The sequence below is a fragment of the Mycteria americana genome, unplaced genomic scaffold (assembly GCF_035582795.1).
Source record: "Mycteria americana isolate JAX WOST 10 ecotype Jacksonville Zoo and Gardens unplaced genomic scaffold, USCA_MyAme_1.0 Scaffold_46, whole genome shotgun sequence".
Taxonomy (NCBI): domain Eukaryota; kingdom Metazoa; phylum Chordata; class Aves; order Ciconiiformes; family Ciconiidae; genus Mycteria; species Mycteria americana.
The window spans coordinates 708,168-732,604 of record NW_027445633.1 but is presented as its reverse complement, the minus strand read 5'-3'; the positions used below and the strand labels follow the sequence as shown (position 1 = coordinate 732,604).

The 24,437-nt window shown below is 52.8% G+C and overlaps 3 protein-coding genes across 3 annotated transcripts; 2 read left to right on the top strand and 1 right to left on the bottom strand.

Moving 5' to 3' along the window:
• The first annotated feature begins 1,422 nt into the window (after positions 1-1,422).
• LOC142403842 (olfactory receptor 14J1-like) lies at positions 1,423-2,451 on the top strand. Its single transcript, XM_075490143.1, has one exon. The coding sequence runs from the start codon at positions 1,423-1,425 to the stop codon at positions 2,449-2,451; it is 1,029 nt and encodes a 342-aa protein (XP_075346258.1).
• An 8,732-nt stretch (positions 2,452-11,183) lies between these two features.
• LOC142403884 (olfactory receptor 14J1-like) lies at positions 11,184-12,119 on the bottom strand. Its single transcript, XM_075490182.1, has one exon. It carries the CDS (start codon positions 12,117-12,119, stop codon positions 11,184-11,186), a length of 936 nt encoding a protein of 311 aa, XP_075346297.1.
• A 10,045-nt stretch (positions 12,120-22,164) lies between these two features.
• On the top strand, positions 22,165-23,085 carry LOC142403883 (olfactory receptor 14J1-like). The gene has a single exon (XM_075490181.1). The coding sequence runs from the start codon at positions 22,165-22,167 to the stop codon at positions 23,083-23,085; it is 921 nt and encodes a 306-aa protein (XP_075346296.1).
• Positions 23,086-24,437: the final 1,352 nt, after the last annotated feature.

Sequence of the window (24,437 nt, the reverse complement as noted above, 5' to 3'; positions counted from 1 at the left end):
TCCAGGCAGCAGAGATATGATCAGGGACTGAGAGGAAACGAAAACCAGAAATGTTGTGGGAGGGAGAATTCAGAAATCTCCCTGTCATCCCCTGCAATGCAGACCCCTTCCCCTGAGCAAGCCCCCTCGCCTCCTGTCCCAGCCAGCAAAGCCTCTGCCCTCAGGGCTGTGGGGTCCAAGGCGTGAACCACCTCCTCTGCAGCCAGAGCTCCAGCAGAGCCGTGCTGCAGCTCTCCAGCCACGTGTCCATGTCCCTCTGCAGAGCACAGGGGTCAGAGCAACTGCCCAGTAATGTGAGTGTCTGGGAAGTGTTGTGCACAGCTGGGTGAGGGTAACGCTGTCCTGAGTGCCCGGCTGCCTCTCCACTTGCCTCTCTCAGCTAGACCATCGCTGCATTTCTCCTTGTTTCTGCACCAGTCTGTGTTATTGTGATTGTTTTCTTGATCTTGGTGTCAGGCTGTCTGGGGATGGGAGTTGCAGCAGCTGAGTCAGGCACTGCCACTGCTCTTGTGATTCCTCCCATGCAGGTGAGTCCATGGGAATGAAGTGTCCAAGCTGTCCTCTAACCTGTGGGGCTGTAGGCAATGCAGTCTGTGTCATTCCCCAGCGAATGATCTGACTCTCCCTTACTGAGATACCCTCATTAGGACCCTTGGGTATCTCCTTGGGGTGTCCTTCCAAGCACTGAGATGCCCTCCAGGATGCAAATCTGTCCTATAGCATCTTGGCGTTACCTGAATGCCCCATGGATAAGCACAGAGATGCTATGACCAAGGAAATGCTGCTGGGTTGGTGAAATGAACCCTGTGTGTCCTTGGCTACAAGTGGGGTGCTGAGACCTTGAGAAAAGGTGAGACACAGTGCTCGGCAGTGGATTTCTCTGCTCTCAGCAGTGCCTGGTGTCTTTTCAGGTTAACATGTGAGTGTGATTACCCTCTGTCTCAGAAAGGGACAAGCAGAGGGCAGCTGGGAACAAGACAGAGGGACAGAGCAGCTCCCCTCACTCTGCACTAACCCACAGGCAATCCTCTGGCCTCGCAGGGCTCCCTTTGCTCTCTCTGAGTGCAGCAGAAATGATGAGGGTTTCTGAAATCCCAGAAAACCTCCAGCTGAGTTGGGAGAGACCTGTGAAAACCCCTCTCTCTCTCAAACACTTTTGTGATTGTGGTTTCTTAGCAATGGCAGTGCAGATACTGACAAGCCCTTTTGCATTGGGAGCAGTTTTATCTGACAAATTCAACCACCAGGACTGCCCACACCATTCCCAGGAACCCACAGCTGCAGAGCAGGGCTGACTCCATGGCAGCCAGCGGGCAGAGGTCCTGCTCCTCCTGGCACACTCAGCCAGCACCACCCACAGCTCCAGCCACAGAGCTGAATGAAGGTCTCACAGAACTGGAGAAGGGGCAGGGAGTGCGTAGTATGGAAATGGCTTTGGTTTCCCTCAGAGAAGTCTCCCCTAACTTGTCACTGTCCTTTCCTCCTTGTTCAGTGCTCCACACCCAGAGGCAGCAGATGTCCAACAGCAGCTCCATCACCCAGTTCCTCCTCCTGGCATTTACAGACACACGGGAGCTGCAGCTTTTGCACTTCTGGCTCTTCCTGGGCATCTACCTGGCTGCCCTCCTGGGCAACGGCCTCATCATCACTGCTGTAGCCTGCGACCACCGCCTCCACACCCCCATGTACTTCTTCCTCCTCAACCTCTCTGTTCTTGACCTGGGCTCCATCTCCACCACTGTCCCCAAATCCATGGCCAATTCCCTGTGGAATACCAGGACCATATCCTATGCAAGATGTGCTGCACAACTCTTCTTCTTCCTCTTCTTTATCACAGCAGAGTATTCTCTCCTCACAGTAATGGCATACGATCGTTATCTGGCCATCTGCAAACCTCTGCACTACGGGACCCTCCTGGGCAGCAGAGCTTGTGTCCACATGGCAGCAGCTGCCTGGGGCAGTGGGTTTCTCACTGCTGTGCTGCTCACGGCCAATACATTTTCCATACCCCTCTGCCAAGGCAATGCCCTGGACCAGTTCTTCTGTGAAATCCCCCAGATCCTCAAGCTCTCCTGCTCACACTCCTACCTCAGGGAAGTTGGACTTATTGTGTTTTGTGTCTGTTTAGCATTGGGGTGTTTTATTTTCATCGTGCTGTCCTATGTGCAGATCTTCAGGGCTGTGCTGAGGATCCCCTCTGAGCAGGGACGGCACAAAGCCTTTTCCACATGCCTCCCTCACCTGGCTGTGGTCTCTCTGTTTCTCAGTACTGACCTATTTGCCTACCTGAAGCCCCCCTCCATCTCCTCCCCATCCCTGGATCTGGTGATGGCAGTTCTGTACTCAGTGGTTCCTCCAGCAGTGAACCCCCTCATCTACAGCATGAGGAACCAGGAGCTCAAGGATGCACTGAAGAAGCTCATTCAATCCGTAGTCTTTAAGCAGCGCTAAGCTCTTCACATGTCACTTCACAAGTGATTTCCAATATATGTGGGGAACCTCCTCTGTTTGTGTATTTTATCTGTGATGATCATATTTGCCCAGGAACATCTGCATCCCTTCTGCTTCTCCAGAGGCATGAACCCACTCTGTCTGACCCAGAGGTCTTTGCACATGTGTCTGGCACGATGGCACAGCTGGCCTCCCATGTCACATCTCTGTAATACAAGGGGGTTTCCTCTGTGCTGCTGTCTGGAGGTTGAGCTCTTCTTCCAGAGTTGAGATCAGGAATAAAATGAAGAAATTGCCCCCATGAGGCCACGCTGCTTTGCTTGGGTTCTCCATGGGCTGAGGGGAGGAGGGCAAAGGGTTATGTATTAGGGAAGAAGGCCTGGCTGCTCTGTCACTGGGGCAGCAGGAGCAGCCAGAGGAGTCCCAGGGCAGGAGCCTTGTGCTGGGGAGACGGCCTGGCACAGAGGGGCTGCCAGCAGTTGGCAACAGGGATCTCCTGGGGTCAAGAGCAGGGGACACAGGGACACACTGGCCTCTGTCTCCTCATGCTCCAGCCCTGGGGCTGATGGGGAGGCTGACCCTCCTCTGCCCCCCAAGAGCTGCTGTGCCCTTCACAGGGGCTGGGGCTGTGCTGTGGGTGCTCAGAGCTCTGTAGCACCCTGCGGTGGGCACTGCCATGGGGCCAGCCCAGCCTGGGCTGCTGTGCTGTGCTGTGCTGTGCTGGGGAGAGGGCAGGGGAGATGGGGAGATCCGAGGAGGGGCTGGGCTGGGCTGGAAAGTGCCCAGAAAATGCCAAAGTTATCTGAGCTGTGTGCCCATGCAGATTGGGGACACCCTCCATTGGGTTTGTGGTATAGCCTGGGCTCGTGGAATGGATCCAGGACATGAAAGCACAGGCGAGAGGGGTCTGGTCCCTGCCCTTGGTGGCATAGACAGACCAGGAAGGTGACCCAGGGCAGTCATCACCCCCCAGCCTCTCTCACCAGCCATTTCCAGCACTGGCTGCTCAGCCCAGGTTTATGGGTGAGTTTTGCTGTGAGGTCCTCTCCATCCTCCTGCTGGGCTCAGTGCCTGTATCAGGAGAATGCCCAGCCCTGCCTGGTCTCTCTCCTGGCCCAGACCCTGGCAGGCCCTGGAGCATGGCTGTCTGTGAAGCCCCTCAGCTGACATGGCCTCTCCAGGAGCTTGGAGAGTCTGCCTAAGAGGAAGGCTATGGGGTGACAAAGCCCCAAGGACTGCTGTGGGCATCATGTCAGAGGGACCGTTCCCCACCCTGAATGCACCCTGTCCTGTGCTGTGCCTGCACAGTGGGACTGTGGGACCATACGAGGGGCAGTGGGGCTGGGACGTCCCAGGACAGGGCACAGACAGGGGCCATGGAGCAGCTGCCAAGGGGATGACAGCAAGGACAGGTACAGACATGGAATTTATGTACATTGCCCTTGCTGTGCAGGTATGAGTTTGGGAAAGGCAAAGCTCACCTGGAGTTGGTGGCTGCAAGAAAAGTCAAGAGTGAAAAGAAGAGCTTTAATGGCTGTGTTAGAGACCAAGGCTGAACAAGGGAAATGCAGGGCTGCTGCTGACTGAGGAGGGTGATTTAATAACAGCAGACACTGATGCTGGGGCTGAGGCACTCAATGCCTTCTGTGCCTGAGTCTTTACTGAAGTGGTCTCCAGGCCTCTGTGCTCAGGGAAAGGGGTCAAGAAGCAGAAGAGCACGTGTTGGCAAGAACCTCAGGAATGCAGCAAGTGCAAATGGCAGTTTCTGCCCCTGCAGGGGACTCAGCGTGGTGATGGCACAGGCTGGGGGCTGCCTGGCTGGGAACAGCCCTGTGGGAAAGGTCTTGGTGGGCAGGGAGCTGGACAGGAGGCAGCCGTGTGCCCTGGCAGCAAGGGAGGCCGGCAGGGTCCTGGGCTGTATGACCAGGAGCATGGCCAGGAGATCAAGGGAAGGGATTCTCTGGAATGTTCCATCTACATTTCAGATCCCCTATTCAGGAAAGATACTGGCAAGCTGGAGTGGGTTTAGCAAAGGGCCCTCAGGACAGCCAGGGACTGAAGGACTTTGCCTGTGAGGAGAGGCTGAGGGAGCTGGGCTTGTCCAGCGCAGAGAAGGGAAGGCCGGGGGGGCCTCACCCCAGCCTGCCAGTACCTACGAGGAGGTCATGGAGAATACAGAGCCAGGCCCTTCACCATGGCGCATGGTGGGACAACAAAATGGAATGCGAGCAAGGTGACGATGAGAGGTTTAGCCAGGGCATAAGCAAACCTTTTTTCCCCATGAGCTCAGGCAAGGTCTGGAAGAGGTCACCCAGAGAGGTTGTGCAGTCTCTGTCCTTGGGGGGTTTCCAACTCAGACTGAATCAAGACTTGAACAGCTTGGTGTGACCCTGTTTCTGACAGGTTGCACTGCAGACTTCCTGAGGTCCCTTCCAACCTCAGTTCTCTTGTGATCCTATGATGCTGTTGGGCCCTGTTTCTAATCGGAGCAGAGCAGATGTTTATGGGGCGTGAATCCTCCTGTGCTGTCAGTGACCATCTAAAATAAAACATCTCAAGCAGTGAAGAGAGGTTGACACCTCAGTGTGATTTGCTCTGGGCAAAGACTGAGGAGTCTTGGGCAGGGAAGGTTTTGGGGGCAGGGAGCTCCGTGCAAGACACAAAATGATCTTGTTGTAATGCCTGTCAGATGTCAGTTAACGTCAATGGAAATGAAAGTACGGAGAACTGAAGAGAAAGAGCCAAAGCAAAGAAATGTGTCAGCACACTTTTCAGCTTTATTTCAGTCTTTAGGGGGATTTCCTTTTTTTGAAAAGGAAAGTGTTGTCCAGAACTGGGAATGGATGTAGGACACAAATACCTTCAGGTACAGGGACACAGACACCTGGTTCCAGTGGAGATGCCCCGGGAAGCCCTGCCCAGCCTCCACCTGCAGCTTGCAAGGTGCTCTGCTCTGCCACAGGTCCTCTCTGATAGACGCTAACGCCAGGCCAGCACCTCAGGTTCACTGGGGCCCCTAAAAGTGGCACTGCCTCTTTATGGTCCGAGAATTGATGGCTGCCTCGAAAGGTGAACACTTTATTTTTTACGTTTAAAAAAAAGATACAAGCACATTTTCACGAACTGAATCATTTGAGTACTTCTAAGAAATGGCAATGTTTTCCCACCGTGACAGAATGGGAATTTCCTGGGAGTGTGCTAATGGCAGGAGAAGAACTATTGATCTTCCCCTGCACTTGTATTACCACTCCTCTGTCTACTCTTTCATCTCCCTCTTCATTCAGGTGTTCCTACCTCTCCTGATGCAATGGCCATGCCTATGGACATGTTTTCAGTAGACTATGTGGACGTATGCCCTTCCCATTGCTCTCAGGTTTCCTCCTCCACTTGCTCTTTGGTACTTCAGATGCCTCTCAACTGTCTGGTTTCTGCTCTGAGCTTCAGGGAGTTAGAAAGTTGCCCCATCTTTCAGAATTCTGATTAACTCTTTAGTCAACACCTTAATTGTGTTTATATCTATCCTTTCTCATGTCTCTGTCTCAAAATGTTCTTCTACGGAAATCCCTTGTGAAAGGTGGGCCACGTTAGACTTGGCATACAGCTGAGGAGACAGTTTTAATGTTTATTAAATTATATCATGTTTAATTTTTGTTTGTTGGCAGTGAAGAGAAAGCTTTCTGTGCCTGTGTGCAGCCAGTTCTCTAAGGAAAGCAGGCGGGAGCTGGTGCAAAGGAGCTGTACCATCCAGCTGCAGCCCTCAGTGGAGAAGTCTGATGTGAGGAAAAGTGATGCAAGTCCCAGGTGGCTGATGAGGGAACTGCTGAGGTTGGGGAGGTGAGGAGCAAGGTTGTCCATACAGTGTCAGACCTCAAGGGACTGCTTCTCCTGCCTGTGCAGATGTCTTCAGAAGACCCTCTGGATCAATATCCATTGTAGAATGCTGCTATCACTTCTTCTGTAAACTGAAATAGGATAGAAAATAACCTTGAAAAAAAACCCTCCTTTATGAAATCTTCCTTAAAATCTTCATCATTAAGTGAATCGTCATCATAACTGAAGCCTCTCCAATTAGTTGTACAAGTCTTGAGGACTTGAAGAAAGTTACGGGAAGAGACATGGCTCATTAGGGCTTTCTGTATTTTAATGAGCCCCATGGCGTGTTTGGTGCTGAGTCCATGAAGATGAAGTACTCAGAGGAGACTGAAGAAACCTCTCAAGAAGTCAAAGTCAGAAGCAAAGCCCAAAGTACCTTGAAGCATTAATGGGCCCCTCTGAGGGCCATTACTGACAAAGCCTCCCAAGGGACTCGTTAGAGCAGGTAATTGGAGGCCATGATGACAGGCAGGCAAAGGCAAAGTGCAGGCAATGCTGATGCTGAGAAAACCCTTGGCTTGTTGGATGAAGGAGGATGGCCATGCCCTGACCCCCAGCCCCTGGGAAGGGAGATCCAGTCCCTCCGGTGTGACTCAGGGCTCTTCCTTGGGATGTGGGGAGTGCAATGCCAAGTGAAGGACAATGGTACGACACCTCCCAGTCTCCCCAGGTTTGGTGCGAGGAGGCAATGAGACCCCATTACCATGAGGACAATGTGTCTCCTCTTAGGCCTTTGTGGCAGGGACATCAGCCATAGCCAAGGGGACAAAGACCTTGGTTCTGTCAGGGCCTTTCAGCCTTGCCAGCGCCCTTGGCCATCTGCACCACACGCCTTCCTGCACTGTCCCATGCCTCTGCCTGTTTCCCTGCAGGCTGCAGACACCCAGCGTGCTTCCCCACCTTCTTCTCACCCAGTATGTCCCTACCTGTGCTGCTGTCTCTCCATCCTCGCCAGCTCTTCCTTGAAACACAAAGCCATGGGCTGATCCAGACTCCCTCTGGGTGATGGTTTGCACCAGAGCACTACCTTCAGGATGACATTTCTTTATCCTGAGGTGCACTCTGGACTTCCAAAGCTGCAGCTTCTCTTGGTATTCTTCTTATCCTGTTTCCCACTACCAAAAAAAGTGCCATCATCTCGGAAACCAATTATCAAGCTGTCCCCGAGCTACCACTATTCCTCCCTCAGCCTCCACTTCACCAGGCTAAAGAAGCCCAGGTCTCTCATCCTTTCCACACACGACTACTAAGCCTATCGTGGCAGAATTTCTCTGGCCACGTAAGAGGTCCTCCCCATTCCTCCAGAATGGGGAGCCCCAGACTGAGGCACACTACTGCAGATGTGGCCACAGCAGTGTTGAGTCAAGATGGACAATACCTCCCCTTGCCTAGGTGGCCACACTCCTCCCAGTGCAGCCCAGTGTGCTCATGGCCATATTCCTGTGTAGCACCACTGCCTGCTATGGCATTCCTAGTAATGCCCAAACCCTTCTGCTTGAGGTTGCTCCTCAACCAGTCATGTCTGAGCCTGCCTTGATGGACGGGTGTTGTGGTTTAACCCTGGCAGACAGCTCAGTCCCACACAGCCACTCACTCACTCCTGACATCCTATGGTATGGAATATCCCTTTGGTCAGTTGGGGTCAGCTCTGTCCCCTCCCAACTCCTTGTGCACCCCCAGCCTACTTGCTGGTGGAGCAGCATGAGAAGCAGAAAAGGCCTTGATGCTGTGCAAGCACCGTTCAGCAGTAACTAAAACATCGCTGTGTTACCAGCACTGTTGTGGTCACAAATCCAAAGCATGGCACCATATGGGCTACTAGGATTAAAAGTAATTCCACCCTACCCAAAAAGCAGTACAACAGGTTGGTTCTGCCCCCTGATCAAAACTTCAGAAGATCAGAAGGAGAAGATCCCTTCCCTTTGGAAAACTTCTTGAGGTTTCTGTTGGTCAAACCCAAGAGTTTCTCGAGGTCCATTTGGAGTGAAGCTCCATTGTGTCAGAGGTTAATGTGGGTGTGCAGATGGCTCACCTGGCTTGTGGTGCCTCTAACAAGGTCACAGCAATAGGAATGAAAGGACATGACAGCTAATAAAGAGAGAGAGGAGATTACCAATACCATGAGGATGATAAGTCTCCTCATATCAGTTAAATGGAATTGCAGTGGGAAAGCCTGGAGCTCTGCCTTGGGATAGATGATGAGCCTGTCGAGAGCTTGTGGGTGGGGATTGGCAGGCAGACCAACATGGGTGACCTTTCAGTGGGTGTCTGTTGTTGACTGCTTGATCAGGAAGAAGGAGATGAGCCCTTCTTCAGGCCAGTGGAAGAAGCCTCATGTTCTCACACCCTGGTCTTCCTGCTCTTGCAATTGAACCACATAAACTACATAAAGCACTACATAAACCACTACAACTACATAAAGAGCAAAAGGAAGACTAAGGAAAATGTACGTGGTATATGGTCCAGGATATGGAAAAGCCCCAGACAGTCAATGTCTTCCTCACCTCAGTCGTTCCTGATAGGACCGGCCTTCAGGCATCCCAGGGCCTTGAGACCAGAGGGAAATGTGGAATAAGGGAGACTTACCCTTGGTGCAGGAGTATCAGGTTAGGGAACATTTAAACAAAGTGAACATACCTGAGCCTATGGGAACTGAGGGCATGCACCCACGAGTGCTGAGGGAGCTGGCCAATGACACTGCGAGGCCACTCTCGATTCTCTTTTAAAGGTCATGGTTACTGGGAGAGGTTCCTGAGGACTGGAAGGAAGCCAATGTCAATCCTGTCTCCAAGAGGGGCAAGAAGGAGGATCTTGGGAGCTGTCAGCCTGTCTCCTCTAGCATTCTCCTGGATGCACTGATGAAGTATAGTTTAGATAAGTGGAAATTGAGGTGGACTGAGAACTGACAGAATAACCATGTTCAGAGGGTTGTGACCAGCAGCACAAGCCTAGCAGGGGCTGTGTTGCAGGGTACCAAAGCTCAGCCCTCAGTCTGGGAGCTGCCAGCAGGCAGTGCCAGTGGCTGCAGCACCCAAGAGACCCCGAGCCCATGAGCAGCAGTGCGTCCTGTTCTGAACATGGAGAGATGTGCTGGTTGCAGAGGAGCTGCTGAGAGCACTGGGTTGGCTCTGCCCACCAAACATCTCCCCCCCAGGTGTCTCTTGGGTCCCTGGAACCACCATAGTGACAAGGGGGAGAGCTCTCCCTGGTTGGGGGCTGGGGCTGGTACAGGGAGATGGGGTCCTGGAATGAGGTTCCTGGGACAGTTTCTCCTGGCTGTTTATGCAGCAATAAGCCAGGCTTGATATCTGGACTGATGGACTCTTCTTGAGGGCCCCCATGGGCACGGGGATGGCCTACATTTTCCCAAGTTCTCCACTGCATGCTGTCTTTTCTGCTGGGGTTCACAGAGGCTGCCAGCCCTGCAGAGGACCCAGGAGAGCTCTTGTCCTTCCTGTGGTCACAACTGGACCTCAGCCCTCCAGCTCAGCCCTGGCTGAGGAGCCTTGTCTGGGGGTGAATTTAGGGGTAAGGGCTGACACACAGGGTGGGGAAGGTTCTATCAAGGACACGTGCTGGGCACAGGGACTGAAGGACCACAGCAAAATGATGTGGCTTCTGGGTCAATACTGCCTTCAGTGCAAGCCCTGACACAGGGTCCCAGCTTCCCGCTCATTCCACCCTTCAGGGGGGACAATGGCACTAAGAGATGGCAAGTGGTGGACACCAATCCTTCTCCTGCCACTTCCCAGGCCTGGTGGAGCACCAGGACAGCAAGGACTTCTGGCTCTGCATCGTGAGCACGTTTTAGGATAGCCGAACACTCGGTATTATCTTGGAGTAGCTGAACACCAGCATTTTTCTCTCCAAGGCAGTTTCCAGCCCTGGTAAGCTCCTGTCTGATCTCTCCCCATCCCTCCTCTGAGCCGGCCTGGTGCTCCCAGCCCCTTCTCTATGCTCCCCACAGGGCCCCAAGCTGGCAGTGATGCTCTGCAGAGCAAGTGGGCTGTGGGACCATGGAGTGACTCCACACTGGCTCTGCTGGTCAGGTCCTGCTAGACTGGGCACTGCCACAAGCTCCTTACCAGGGGTCTAAAGCTGTGGAAGGAGCTCAGAGCATTTCTCATGACTCAGGATGTTTTCCAGCGTTCACATTGAACCATCCTTGGGCTTTTACTGAATGAGACATGAATCACCCTCCAGTCTCCTTTTGCTGATCTTGCTGGGTCCCCACGGCCTCCCCTGGGATGGCAGAGCCCTTGTTTGCTTGTGGATACTTAAATATATTGCTGTGCCTTTGGGTGACTCCACCTTGGATGGTCCCTTCTTTTGGGATTGCTACCCCCAGGGTCATCATTTCCCTGTAGATGACTTCTTCTGTCCTGGGGACTGCAGTTTCCCCTCCAGAAAGCTGGACAGCTACCATTCAGCTCTGCTGCATGTGGGAGAGCCCTGGGCAGGCAATTTGGGGCCCGTTCACCATCTCCAGTAGCACTGGGCACCCACAGCTGAGAGCTGAGTCCAGCCCTCATTCCCCAAAATGTCTCCCAGTGCCCTCTCCCCGTGAGCCCACTGAGAACCAAGCTCAGCAACAGACCATGGTGAGCACAGTTCCTGGGGCCTAGTCCTGACTTCAGCAAAAAGAAGAGCCCAGCCTTCATGAGGTGCCATGGGCAGACAGCCTTTTATTACAGAGATGCTCCTCAGGGAGCCAGCTCTCACACCCTGATGACACATTTCCCAAAGGTAGGTACAGCCAGGCCATGTTTCTGGAGGTGTGGAATGAATACAAATACTCCTGTATGAACATGATAATCATGGGAAAAAAAATAATTAACCAGTGAGGAGAGATGGGCAGCTTACTGCTGCTGAAGGTGAAACCATTGAATTTGTTTTCTCAGGGCATCCTTGAGCTCCTGGTTCCTCAAGCTGTAGATGAGGGGGTTCACTGTTGGAGGCACCACTGAGTACAGTACAGCCACCACCAGATCTAGAACTGGGGATGAGATGGAGGGGGGCTTCAGGTAGGCAAACAGGCTAGTACTGACAAGCAGGGTGACCACAGCCAGGTGAGGGAGGCACGTGGAAAAGGATTTGTGCCGTCCCTGCTCAGAGGGGATCCTCAGCACAGCCCTGAAGATCTGCACATAGGACACCACAATGAAAACAAAACACCCAAGGGCAAGGATAAAACTGGCGACAAGAAGCCCAATTTCCCTGAGGTAGGAGTGTGAGCAGGAGAGCTTGAGGAATTGGGGCACTTCACAGAAGAACTGGTCCAGGGCATTGCCCCTGCAGAGGGGTATGGAAAATGTGTTGGCCGTGTGCAGCGCAGCACAGAGAAACCCACTGCCCCAGGCAGCTGCTGCCATGTGGACACAAGCTCTGCTGCCCAGGAGGGTCCCGTAGTGTAGGGGTTTGCAGATGGCAATGTAGCGGTCATAGGCCATGATCGTGAGAAGACAATACTCAGCTGAAATCAAGAAGAAAAAGAAAAAGACCTGTACAGCACATCCTGCATAGGAGATGGCCCTGGTGTCCCAGAGGGAATTGGCCATGGATTTGGGGACAGTGGTGGAGATGGAGCCCAGGTCAAGAACAGAGAGGTTGAGGAGGAAGAAGTACATGGGGGTGTGGAGGCGGTGGTTGCAGGCTATGGCAGTGATGATGAGGCCGTTGCCCAGGAGGGCAGCCAGGTAGATGCCCAGGAAGAGCCAGAAGTGCAAGAGCTGCAGCTCCCACGTGTCTGCAAATGCCAGGAGGAGGAACTGGGTGATGGAGCTGCTGTTGGACATCTGCTGCCTCTGGGCATGGGGGGCTGTTGAAGAAGTGAAAAGGAGTGAGAAGTTAGGACAGAGTTTTCAAGGAAGAAAATGAGAATCTTTCATTTTTCCATTTTCTTTATTTTCTTTCAGATACTCCTGTCCTACCTGGGCAATCATCTTCAAAGTTAGAAATCCTCAGCCTTTATATCATGAGACCTGAGTAGCAAAGGGTTCACTGTCACTCAGTGCAGGCTGTGGGGAGCTGGTCTATCTATCGCTCTTGTTCCCAGACGCCCTGCGCTTGCGTGTGCTTGAGTTGGAGGATGATCGCAGTTGTACGTTCCCCTTAAAAGAAAATGCACCCTGCTGAGAGTAGAGGAGTCCAGACTTAAAGCTCAGATCTCCAAACTTGTTCCTCTTTCACAGGGCAACTGACAGTGGCCTCAGCACTCCCCTTCTAGGCAAGGACACGCAGGGCACCTTTCAGCTGCTCACTGTCGTGGCTTCACTTAAGTCAGCAACTCAGCACCACACAGCCGCCTGCTCACCCTCCCCCCCTGCCCCGGTGGGATGGGGGAGAGAATTGGAAGAGCAAAATTAAGAAAACTTGTGGGTTGAGATAAGAACAGTCTAATAATTCGGAAAAAGAAAAAATAATATAATAATACTATTAATAGTAATAAAAAATATAACAAAAAGGAAAACAACAAAAGAGAGATATAGGAATAAAACCCAGGAAAAAAAGAAGTGATGCCAATGCTCACCACCCACTGACCAATGCCCAGCCAGTCCCTGAGCAGCGACCGCTACCCCCTGGCCAACTCCCCCCAGTTTATATACTGTGCATGATGTCATATGGTATGGAATTGCCCTTTGGCCAGTTTGGATCGACTATCCTGGCTGTGCCCCCTCCCAGCTTCTTGGGCACCTGGCAGAGCAGGGGAAGCTGAAAAGTCCTCGACTGGTGTAAACATTACTTAGCCACAACTAAAACATCAGTGTGCTATCAACATTATTCTCATTCTAAACCCAAAACACAGCACTATGCCAGCTACTAGGAAGAAAATTAACTCTATCCCAGCCAAAACCAGGACGCCCACCTACAGCTGCGTTTTAAAGACCATGTCCACAGTCTTAGCACCTCTGGGGCTCCTTTATGGGTGTCTCAGGTATCACACAGATGCTGTGAGACAGCTGTGCCTTGTGTCAAGCTCACAGCCAGGCAGGACACTGCAGGGAAATGGTCAAGTGTTCTGCAGAGAGGATCTCCTTTGGGGAGAGCCATTCGTTTCACAAGCCCACAGGCCACATTTCCTGGAGCCCCACGGGACAGAAGGGGGCTGGGACACCTCACCCCCACACAGACCCCTGCCTAGGAAGGCTTGAAGGGTCAGTGTCAGAAACTCCCCCAACCCCACGGAGCCCAAAGGCAGGAACAGGAGCAGCACAGGAGGGAAAGTGGGAAATGAAGGAGCTGCACCACAATGCTTCTGCCAAGAGAGGCAAGAAGAGAGACAAAGGCACTTGAGAACGTTGTCACCGTAACCAGCCGTGCACACAGCCTCACATACAGCCATGCTGCACGGCAGTCACACTCGGTCCCTGTGCTCTGCAGAGGGAAATGGGCACTTGGCTGGAGAGAGGCACCTCTCCTCTGCTGGAGCTCTGGCTGCAGAGGGGACGGCTGATGCCTGGTGCCCCACGGCCATGAGGGCAGAGACTTTGCTGGGTCAGAGAGGAGGCAAGGGGGCTTGCTCAGTGGAAGGTGACCACACTGGAGGGGGTAACAGGGAGTTTTCCCAATTCTCCTTCCAGTGATGTTACTATTTTTAGTTTTCTCTTCTTCTTCCCTGCCTACCCCTCTCTTCTTGCACCTTTCCACCTGCTTCCCTGCCCCACATCGTTTTCCTCACAGCAAATTCTGAGAGACCCCATCCCACCATCTGTGCACTCAGTTCTGCCCTACAGAACACTCCCCGTGGGAGGGCACTGTCTAGGGACATCTCCCTGCTTGCAGGTGGTAAAGAGCAGGTCAGACAAACCGTGCTGTTGCCAGCAGAGGTGATGCTGGTGCTGCCTGTAGGCTGAGGGGTAGGTGAAGGCAGTTTATGAGGTTCCCAGCAGACCTTCTGATCACGTAACAGTTCAAGAATCCCAGTCACTTCTCAGAAGTAGCAGCTCCTTTTCGGTTTACAGCCCCACAGCATGAAATTGAAGCCTAAGAGAAGCACCTTCCTTTCCAGGTAGCCCCTGCCTGCACCTTCCTCTTGAAACATCCCCTTGGAAATGCCCTGGGGCTGATCTGGAGCTGTGAGCAGCCCTGACCCATGCAGCACCCTCTTGACAGCAGAAGGACCCTGCCCTGCCCTGCTGGGGGTCCCTCCTTCCACCCACAGCTTCTCCCCACAGCACTGAGGGGAGCTCCCGAGGCAGGCTGAGTGCTGACCCTGGCAGGCAGCAGAGTCCCTGTCATGGCACACAGCACCCTGGGGTGCAGGGACCCTGCTCGGAGCCTGGGGCAGCCCTGCCTGCACACCCAGCTTGGCACCCCTGCAGCCATCCCTGGGAGGAGGGAGCCATCATGCCCGGTCCCTCTCATGGTGCAGCAGGCAGCGTGCTCCTCTGGAGCACGTCCTCTTTCTCCTCCACACCAGGAAAGCCAGGAGAGCCATCCTGGCAGGTCGTATCAGCTGTGACATGTGCCAGGTCTAGCAGACACTTCCAGGGACTCATCTGCATTGCCCTGCAGCCAGAGACTTACCGTGTCAAGGGCTGTGAAGATTTCTCCAGCAGTGAGCTCTCACCTCTCCTCCCACCCCAGACTGCCTTTAACCTTTCTCACTTCTCTTGTCTGCCCTCAGTGCCTGCAGGCAGTGCCCTCAGCCCTGCTGCCCTTTGCAGAGGAGCTGCTCCTGGGCAGAGCTGTCTCTCTGCAGCGCTGCCCGCTTGCCAGGAGCTCCCTCCATGCCAGGAGCCCAGCCCAGCTCAGCAGCAGAGGACCAGCCCAAGGCAGCACTTTCTCTGCCCCTTTGGGCTCCCTCCAGGTGTCCCTGGGGCTGCAGGGGAACCTGCTGGGAAACAGGCTGAAGGCAGCACTCATGTTCCCTCCCTCACCTGCGGAGAGACACTTCTTCCCAGCACTGTCATTTCTGCGATGAGGAAAAAATTTGCCCATGAGAATCACCTTTCCTCGTTCCATCATTAGACAGGATACCCAGGCAGGTACAGGGAGGAATCTCCTTTACCTGTTCTGAGGGAAGGGATTCAGCTGAGTCAATCGAGGCATCTCATCCTGGGTGTGTAGTCCTGGTGCTGGAAGGGGACTCAACTCCCTCCCATGCCTGCCACAAACCCACAGGAGGTGGAAGTGGGATTTCCTCACCTCAGTCCAGCTATGCACAGAACAGGCACCTGCATATGATCTCCTTGTCTCAGCTCCCATGGTCATCAGTGCAGATGGATGCTAGGAGTGAGATTCTAATGTCTGCAGACACTTGAGGTGCCAGAAGTAGTCACAGACATGTGCAGGGAACTGTAAACTGAAATGGAGCAGTTCGTAGAGACAGGGCAGCATCTGGGGGCATCCTCTTGGAGGCTGTTGAGAATTTCCTTTGGCCATCTGAAAGGTTGCCAAGTTATGGGCAGCTGAACTTGTTATGCTCAGGGCAGCTCCTAGAGTTACTCATCTGAACAGTTGGAGTCCCGTGTCATAGGGAGAGCTCAGCCTCTTTCTTCTCCTTCTGCTGTATTTACCAGATCTCCACTGACTCCACCGGCAGGTTTCTCATGGTCATCCCCACGTTGCCTAACAGAATTTAGGGCAGCCACTCAATTTAATGTTCAAATCGAGGCCCACAGAGCTACGGGAGATGCCAGGGCTTGCAGGAACAGCAGAGGACTTACAGGAAAGCAATTCCCATTCAGAGCAGACGTGTAACAGACACCCCAGACAGCATCACAGGGAGTGCGATTTGCTGCCTGTGTGCCATTGACTGTTGCCATCAGTCAGGGGCATCGGTCATCAAATGCCATCAGAGAGGCAAGGTCTGTCCCTCCTCTACCCAACAGCTGCAGGTGTTGTGTGAACACGAGAGTCTTTACTCAGTCCCTTGATGATACAGTCAAGGAACAGGCCAATCATTTTCCCAATGTGCCTGGATACATCTTGTCTTCAAAGACAGCATCCTTCAAGCACAGCAATGATCCTTATATAAACTAATTGAAACTGGAAAGTGAATGCAACAGGAACCAAGAAGAGCTGTTACTACATCAGGAACAGTTAAAGAAGAAAGAGAGAGACTGTGGGATCACTGCTGAATTTAGTAAGAGTAGGTGTAGACAGATTTGAGATACTCTGTGTCCTCTTTGCATCAGTTATACCAGCAATTTCTCCCAGACCTTTGGGCTCTGAAGCAGTACTCTGGAGGAGAACAACCAGGGCTGGATGGGGATCAAGCCAGGGGTTACTTGAGTAAACTACACCCTTACCAGTCCATGGGACTGGAGAGGTTGCATCCAAGGGTGCTGGTCAGCACGGTGAGCTCATGTGGATGACAGAGCACAGCCACCCCAGCAGTGGGCATTCCCCATCTGTCAGGCTGAGGCATGCACACAAGATGGAAACATCTTTATCATCGCTGATTGGCACAGGAGGGACCTTCCTTCCTGTTGCATTCTCAGGGCTATCCTCTTCCTCAACCTCCACCCACAGACATCCCCTGCTTTCCATTGCTGGTTTCACACATGTTTTTGAGCATTTGCTAAAGCCACCAGCCATCCCCTTGTTTCTCACTGACATCCCCCAACCCTCTCTCCCACACCTACACATGGCCAAGCACTACTGCTCCGGGTCACTCACTCTTCAGAAGAGGCCTTGAGCATTTTGCATCTTCCAGATGCTTTTTACAATCTCCCTTGCTGCCTCCAGAGCTCGCGGTGGGATTTCCTGGCCACAACACGGCCTTTTGTACACTACCTTTTATGAAACGGCTGTCTCTGTATGACTGTGTGTGCAGAAAGAGTAGTCACAGAAATGCACCAAATATATCAGAGCAGATGCTGAGTGAAGTGCCAGTAAGAACCAGGTGAGCTAGCCCCATGCCTGTGGCTTCCTGGCAAGGAATCTGTCCTGAGAAGGGGATCCAGCCTCTGCCGCTCTCTGGAGAGGAAAACCAGCAGTGTCCATGCCACCTGGGGACACAAAGGTGACTTTTGCAAGACCTCCCTTCATCTGAACCACTTCAGATATGTACTTGTGGACTGGGTATCACGCTGTCTATTGCAAATACTGATTCCATTGGAATTGCTCAGAGGGGCTACCACAGATGCAGATTGCTCTGCTGCAGATACCTATATTGAGGCAGATTAATGCTTTTGCTGTTGTGTTTGTTGTTGTAGATACTGACATTCTTAGGGAAATCACAGAAACACTTGAAGGATAATTGGAGGGTTACCACCTTAGCTGCCCTCCAGTGAACTGGTTCCTGTTTGCCATTGTCTCACTGTCATTGTGCAGGGTGTGGTGTAAAAGGTGCTGAGCAGAGGGGGATAATCACTCCTTCTGGCTGTGCTCCTGCTCACACAGCCCAGGATGCTGTTGGCCGCCTTCACTGCTGGCTCCTGTTTTGCCTCATGAAACTCCAGGACCACCAGAGCCATTTCCAGGGAGCTGCTGCCCAGCCACGCATCTCCTGGCCTCTGTTGCTGCAGCCTATAACGCCCCTGCTCAGTCCTTGGGTCTTTTTAGAAGACGTATGCAGGACTGGCTTTTTGCTTTCTCCAGTGCTGATGACCTTCCACAATGTATCAGAGCAGCCCTGCTATGACATGGGCCTGGTCTCTCAACATCCTGGGATTCATCCCATCTGGTCCAATGGACTATGAAGGGTTGAGCTTACCTAGGAAACCCCTGACTTGACCTCCATCCACTGCTGGATTTGCCTGGGGTTCTGCCTCCCTGGTACATGGAACTGGGAGACCTTGCTGGTGAAGACAAAAGCCAAGAGTACCTCACACCTATCTACAGCTAACTTGAGCAAATTCAGCCACACATTATCTTCATTTCGTCTTTTTGTCAGACCACAGCTGTAGTGAGCTCTGCTGCCCTTCTGTGCTGCTCACAGGCTCTCCCCCACTAAAAGTCACAAGACCAGGCCGAAGTCTGCTCCTCTGAGGTCTGGCATCTGCACTCTTCTATTCTCCTTCCCCTTGCGAGGTGAGACCCCACTATTCCATGGTCATGACAGCCAAGGCTGACACTGGTTTTCACATCCATGTACAGTTCTTCCTTCTTTGAGAGGAACAGATGCAGATGAGCATCACCACAGATGACCAATCTGCAATTAGATTTTTCTGCTATAAAGACCCGTGTCCCAAGCTGAATCTTGACTGAGCCCCTCCAGAAAGGTCCATGAATGTTTGCATGCTGTTGTGGTCCCCTCCCAGTGAATGCCAGGGTAATTACAGTCCACAGGGGGACTTCAATGGGTTCTTTGTCTCCCACCAAAATGTCACCCTTACCAGCCTCTCCTCTGACCCTCACCCAGCATGTTCATCCCATAGAGGAGCTCCACACACCGAAGCAGCTCCTTCACACTGAGGACACTTCCCTCCTGACCTTTCTGGCCTCCTGATCATCCTGTACCCACCCATCACAGCAGCCCAGCCATGTGAGCTGTCCCAACAGGCTCAGCTGTTCTTCCCTCCAAGTGGAATGAAGAGGTTGCACACACAGCCCCAGCTCCTCCTCTCTGTGCCCCAGGCTGAAGGCATCAGTGCATGTCTGGGCTGCAGCACCTCAACTGGGGCACATTTGGGCTGAGAGCAGACTTGCAGCAGGGAAAGCTGCTACCAAGCCCCCAAGCCCTCAGCTGTGCAAAGGCTTTGCTTCAGAGCAGAGACATGCTGGAGTGGATGGCAGAGGGCAGTGTGAAGAAGAAATGAGGTGCCCACAAAGAGAGCAAAGCCCGCTCTCCCCAAGGCCAGAGAGAAACAGAGCTCGGTGTTGCATCTGAGCAGGACAGGGGTTTGCTGTCTGTTGTGTCTGCAGCCCTGAGGGCCTGTGGTGGAGGTGAAGCTGATCTCAGGAAGGAAGAGATGATGTTGAAAATGTCCTTGCCGTTGGACATCCTGTGATTCAGGCACACTGTGAAAATCACTGGTGTGATCCATGATTGTGACATGGAGGGGGTGGTTAAACGATGAGGAAGGGAAGACCCAGGAGAGTTTGAGAGGGAATGCACATGACTGGAGACCTTGGCGTGATGTGCTTTGTATTCATGCACTGCCCTGCATGCACTGGAAAGAGAAGGGAACAACCGTGCATGACTGCAGTGGTGCGATTCAGTCACTGGCCCAAAGGCACTGAATCTCTCTGAGATGCCCTGGGTGATGGCTGTCACACAACGAGTTTGAATGGGGATGGGGTTCCTGTATAGGACCTGTGCTGTCCATGTCAGCTGCATGTAGTTGTGCTGCAGAGCCCTGGCATCGCACGTGATCAGGGTGAGCCCTGGCATCTCACCCCTGGCATCTCTGCAGGCCTGTAACTGCATATTAAATTAAGATTCAGCTGCCCTGAATTAGGTTGGACAATTGGAGTGCAAGGGATGCATTTGACACAACTGCCATTATACTTGAAAGATGTGTAGAAAATACAGTTGATGGTGAAGAGAAGAGAAACAGAGCTCTCCCTATGCCGCATGACTCCATTTGATCAGTGAATACCTCTATAGGCAGCCCTGTACAGAAGGAATATAGTGGTCCTAAATTTGGGCATCTGCTGTCATTCAACCTGGCAAATTTAATTTCCCATCAGCCTCCAAGAAGATGCCCCCAGATGCTGCGCTATCTCTATGAACTGCTTCATTAGAGCTTGCAGTCTCGTGCACGTATTGTGGACCACCTCCTGAACCCCAAATGTCACCAGATATTTGTGTCTGAAAACCTCAGCCCTGGTCTCCATCTCTAGGAATGAGCATGGGAGCTGAGACAAGGAGCTCACATGCAGGTGCTAATTTTGTGCACACCTGAAGCGAGGCAAGAGGAATTCCACCTCCTGTGGGTTTGTGGTCTGCATGGGAGTGAGCTGGGTCCCCTTCCAGCCCCAGGACTAGAGACCCAGGATGAGATGCCTCTGTGGACTCTGCTGAATCCCTTCCCTCAGCAGGGGTACAGGAGATCCCTACCAGTCACTGCCTGGGTGTCCTGTCTAATAATGGGACAAGGGAAAGTGATTATAGGACCTAAATCTGACTCTGGGAAGTGAAATTACACAGCTGGAAAGAAGTGTCTCTCCCCAGCTGAGGGAGGGAACATGAGTGCTGCCTTCAGCCTGTTTCCCAGCAGGTTCCCCTGCAGCCCCAGGGACACCTGGAGGGAGCCCAGAGGGGGCAGAGAAAGTGCTGCCTTGGGCTGGTCCTCTGCTGCTGAGCTGGGCTGGGCTCCTGGCATGGAGGGAGCTCCTGGCAAGCGGGCAGCGCTGCAGAGAGACAGCTCTGCCCAGGAGCAGCTCCTCTGCAAAGGGCAGCAGGGCTGAGGGCACTGCCTGCAGGCAGCGAGGGGAGAGCAGTGAGGCAGAGAGAGGTTAAAGGCAGCTGGAAGTGGAAGGACAGTTCTGAGCTTGTTCATGGAGAAGTCTTCACAACTTTTGACACAGTAAGTCTCTGGCAGCAGGGAAATTCAGATGAGCATCTTGGAGGCATCTTCTATAGCTGACACGTTACATGACTGATAGGACCTGTCAGGATGGGTCTCCTGGCTTTTCTGGTGTGGAAAAGGAGGACGTGCTCCAGAGCAGGGTTTCCCTGCTGCACTATCAGAGGGACAAGGAAGGATGGCTGCCTTCTGCTGGGGACAGCTGCACGGGTGTGAAGCTGGGTGTGCAGGCAGGGGTGCCCAGGGCTGTCCTTCCGAGCAGGGTCCGTGCACCACAGGGGGCTGAGTGCTGGGGCAGGGACTCTGCTGCCTGCCAGGGTCACCACTCAGCCTGCCCGGGGTGGTTCCGATGGTGCTGTGGGGAGAAGCTGTGGGTGGAAGGAATGACCGCTGTCAGGGCAAGGTCCTACTGCTTTCAAGACTGTGCTCCATGGGTCGGGCTGCTCACAGCTCCACATCACCCCCAGGACACTGGCAGAGGCAGCATTTCAAGGGGAAAGTCAAGGCAGGGGCTACCTTGTCTAAAGGTGTTTCCAGTTTCCTGCTGTGCTGGTGGTGGTGGTGAGGAATGGTGATGGTTCTTTCAGTTTTGGACGAATGACCGAGACTCCTACAGCGTTACAGTGAGTTATCAATAGGTTCCCAGGGAACCTGATAAAGTCCCTTCACCCATTCCTTTGCCTACAGAAAGCACCAATGTCACCTCTATGGTGTCTTCAGGATTCATCTGAGGTGCTCCTTAGGACTTGCCAACACACAGATGGCCCTGGCCAGTGCCCTGCTGCCAGGAGGAGTCTGCAACGCAGAGCTGAGCGCACAGTGGGTGAGGTGGGGTCTGTGAGCATTGACAGGGAGGAGACATGGGGACAGAGAAACAGGTCCCAGCAGGGACAGCTCCAGGCAGAGCCTGAAGAGAGCCATTCCACCCTTCTGCATCCCTCTCTGCTCAGCTCCACAGGGAAAGAGTCTGGAGAAATGGACTTTGCAGCTGGACTCTTCCACACTCGCAAAAGCCCATTTTCTTCTTCAAGTACGTTGTTAGGGAGACCATTCTCTAATGGAGAGAGGTGTAAGCACAGGACACCTGCGTGGTGACCAGCAGGTCACTCGTGTGCAGACCAGCTCTCCTGACTCTGCACTAGGGCATAGGGAGCCCTTTTGTCCCTCAGGGCTCAGCAGTGCTCAGGCTAAAAGCAATGAGAAAAAGAAGGATTTCTGCCCCCTCAGACAAAGTGCCCTCAGCAGCACAAACCTGATCTCACAAAAAGGAGCTGAATGAAATTATGCCAAAGGAAGAGAAGGCTTTTTGGGGAGATTGTCTGGGAAACAGAATAGGATGGGCTCAAAGAAGTCTGCATCCTGCCTTAACTTGTCAATGTCTTCTCCTCTTTCAAAAGATAAGCATATCCAGAGGCAGCAAATGTCCAACGGCAGCTCCATTGCTGAGTTCCTCCTCCTGGCATTTGCAGACACGCGGGAGCTGCAGCTCTTGCACTTCTGGCTCTTCCTGGGCATCTACCTGGCTGCCCTCCTGGGCAACGGCCTCATCGTCACTGCCATAGCCTGCGACCACAGCCTCCACACCCCCATGTACTTCTTCCTCCTCAACCTCTCTGTTCTTGACCTGGGCTCCATCTCCACCACTGTCCCCAAATCCATGGGAAATTCTCTATGGGACACCAGGGCCATCTCCTACTCAGGATGTGCTTCACAGATTTTTTTTTTCTTTTTCTGTGCTACAGCAGAGTTTTATCTGCTCATCATCATGGCCTACGACCGCTATGTTGCCATCTGCAAACCTCTGCACTACGGGACCCTCCTGGACAGCAGAGCTTGTGTCCACATGGCAGCAGCTGCCTGGGGCAGTGGGTTTCTCACTGCTGTGCTGCACACGGCCAATACATTTTCCATACCCCTCTGCCAAGGCAATGCCCTGGACCAGTTCTTCTGTGAAATCCCCCAGATACTCAAGCTCTCCTGCTCAGACTCAGACTACCTCAGGGAAGCTGAGATTCTTGTGGTTAGTGCCTTGTTTGCTTTTGTTTGCTTTGTTTTCATTGTGCTGTCCTACGTGCAGATCTTCAGGGCTGTGCTGAGGATCCCCTCTGAGCAGGGACGGCACAAAGCCTTTTCCACGTGCCTCCCTCACGTGGCCGTGGTCTCCCTGTTTATCAGTACTAGCCTGTTTGCCTACCTGAAGCCCCCCTCCATCTCCTCCCCATCCCTGGATCTGGTGGTGGCAGTTCTGTACTCAGTGGTGCCTCCAACAGTGAACCCCCTCATCTACAGCTTGAGGAACCAGGAGCTCAAGGATGCAGTGTGGAAATTGATGACCGGATGATTTTCAGAAGCAATAAACTGTTGTCTTCTGCAAGTTACTCATAATGGAACTCATTATAGGCCAAGCCCATCTTCTGTAGTTTTGGTTGTGGGCATTGGTTTTTTTGCTTTGCTTTACTTTCTATAATGTTGTCCACAAAGAAATGTTATTATTGGTGCAGTTTCTAATTACGTATCTGTTCAAATTTATGAGACCCACAGACTCTGTAAATGAGGCCCCGTGCTCTCTCTGTATTTAAACAAAATAAAGAACTTTCCAGTGACTTGTTTGCCCAAGATCCTTCCTCTGAGACCTTCTCTGCAGCTGCAGGGGCATTGCCTGTGTATAGAGTGGAGGGGAAAAGAGTCCTAGCACAGCAATACTGCAAGGGACCACCAGCACTTGGTCTTTCCAGAGCTCTTTTTCACTTCCACACTGTCCGTCTGAGCCTTTGCGTTGGTGTAAGGCCTGAATGCTCTGGTAGCTTGCTCATAGTCCTACGGTGTGGCAGTCCTGTGGCCACAGGCAGGGACAGGCGATGGGTACTTCTGTGACAGAGCTGGCCTCCCTAACAGCATTTCCATCGTACCTAAGGATCTCCTCAGGGCAGTGCATGCAGGCTTAGGTCTTCTTCCAAAGTTGCTCTCAAGAACATGCCCAGGAATGTGCCCTGCAAATGAAAACACCAGTGCACAGCTTAACTGTGTGCGTATGCATGGTGGGGGCAAGCAGCAGCTTCCTTGCACAGCCAGACCTCCTGGGAAAGACATGAAGGACCAGCAGAGCAGGGTCTTCTCTGGGCCTGCGTGTGCTGGCCTGCCTCTGCCTGTGCAAGGGAAGGACTCGTGTCTCTGAACACATCTGTCAGAGCCCTGACATTTCCGTGTGTGACTCCAGGAACAACCCCCAGCATCCCAAGGAGATTTCTCTCACCTGCCTTGTCCGGTTCATTGCAAATGCCCCTGTGTGCTACACCCTTATGGTCTGTCTCTTTTATTACGTAGTATGAAAGAAGCACGTCTGAGGAGCATTGCACCTGTGCAGTCAGAAAGGGTTCTGCAAGCATGAGTGGCATTGCTCTCTAGAAGACAGCATTCCTCTCCTTTCACAAAGCACAGAGCATGTCTAGGGAGTGTGAATGCATCAGAGGCACACGCACCTCTATGTTTCACCTCTCTGAACTTCATTCACAATTTCTTTAAGCACTGAAGAGAGAAACAAATGTTCTCACTCATAGGTGTCCTACAAGGAGAGAGGGGACATGCAGACCTAAAACTTTCCATGGAAAAAGGGGACTAGGACAACCAGACATCATCAGTGGAGTTTCCCCTAATGGGAACGGGGAATGTCCCCAACCTTCAGAAAAATCTCTT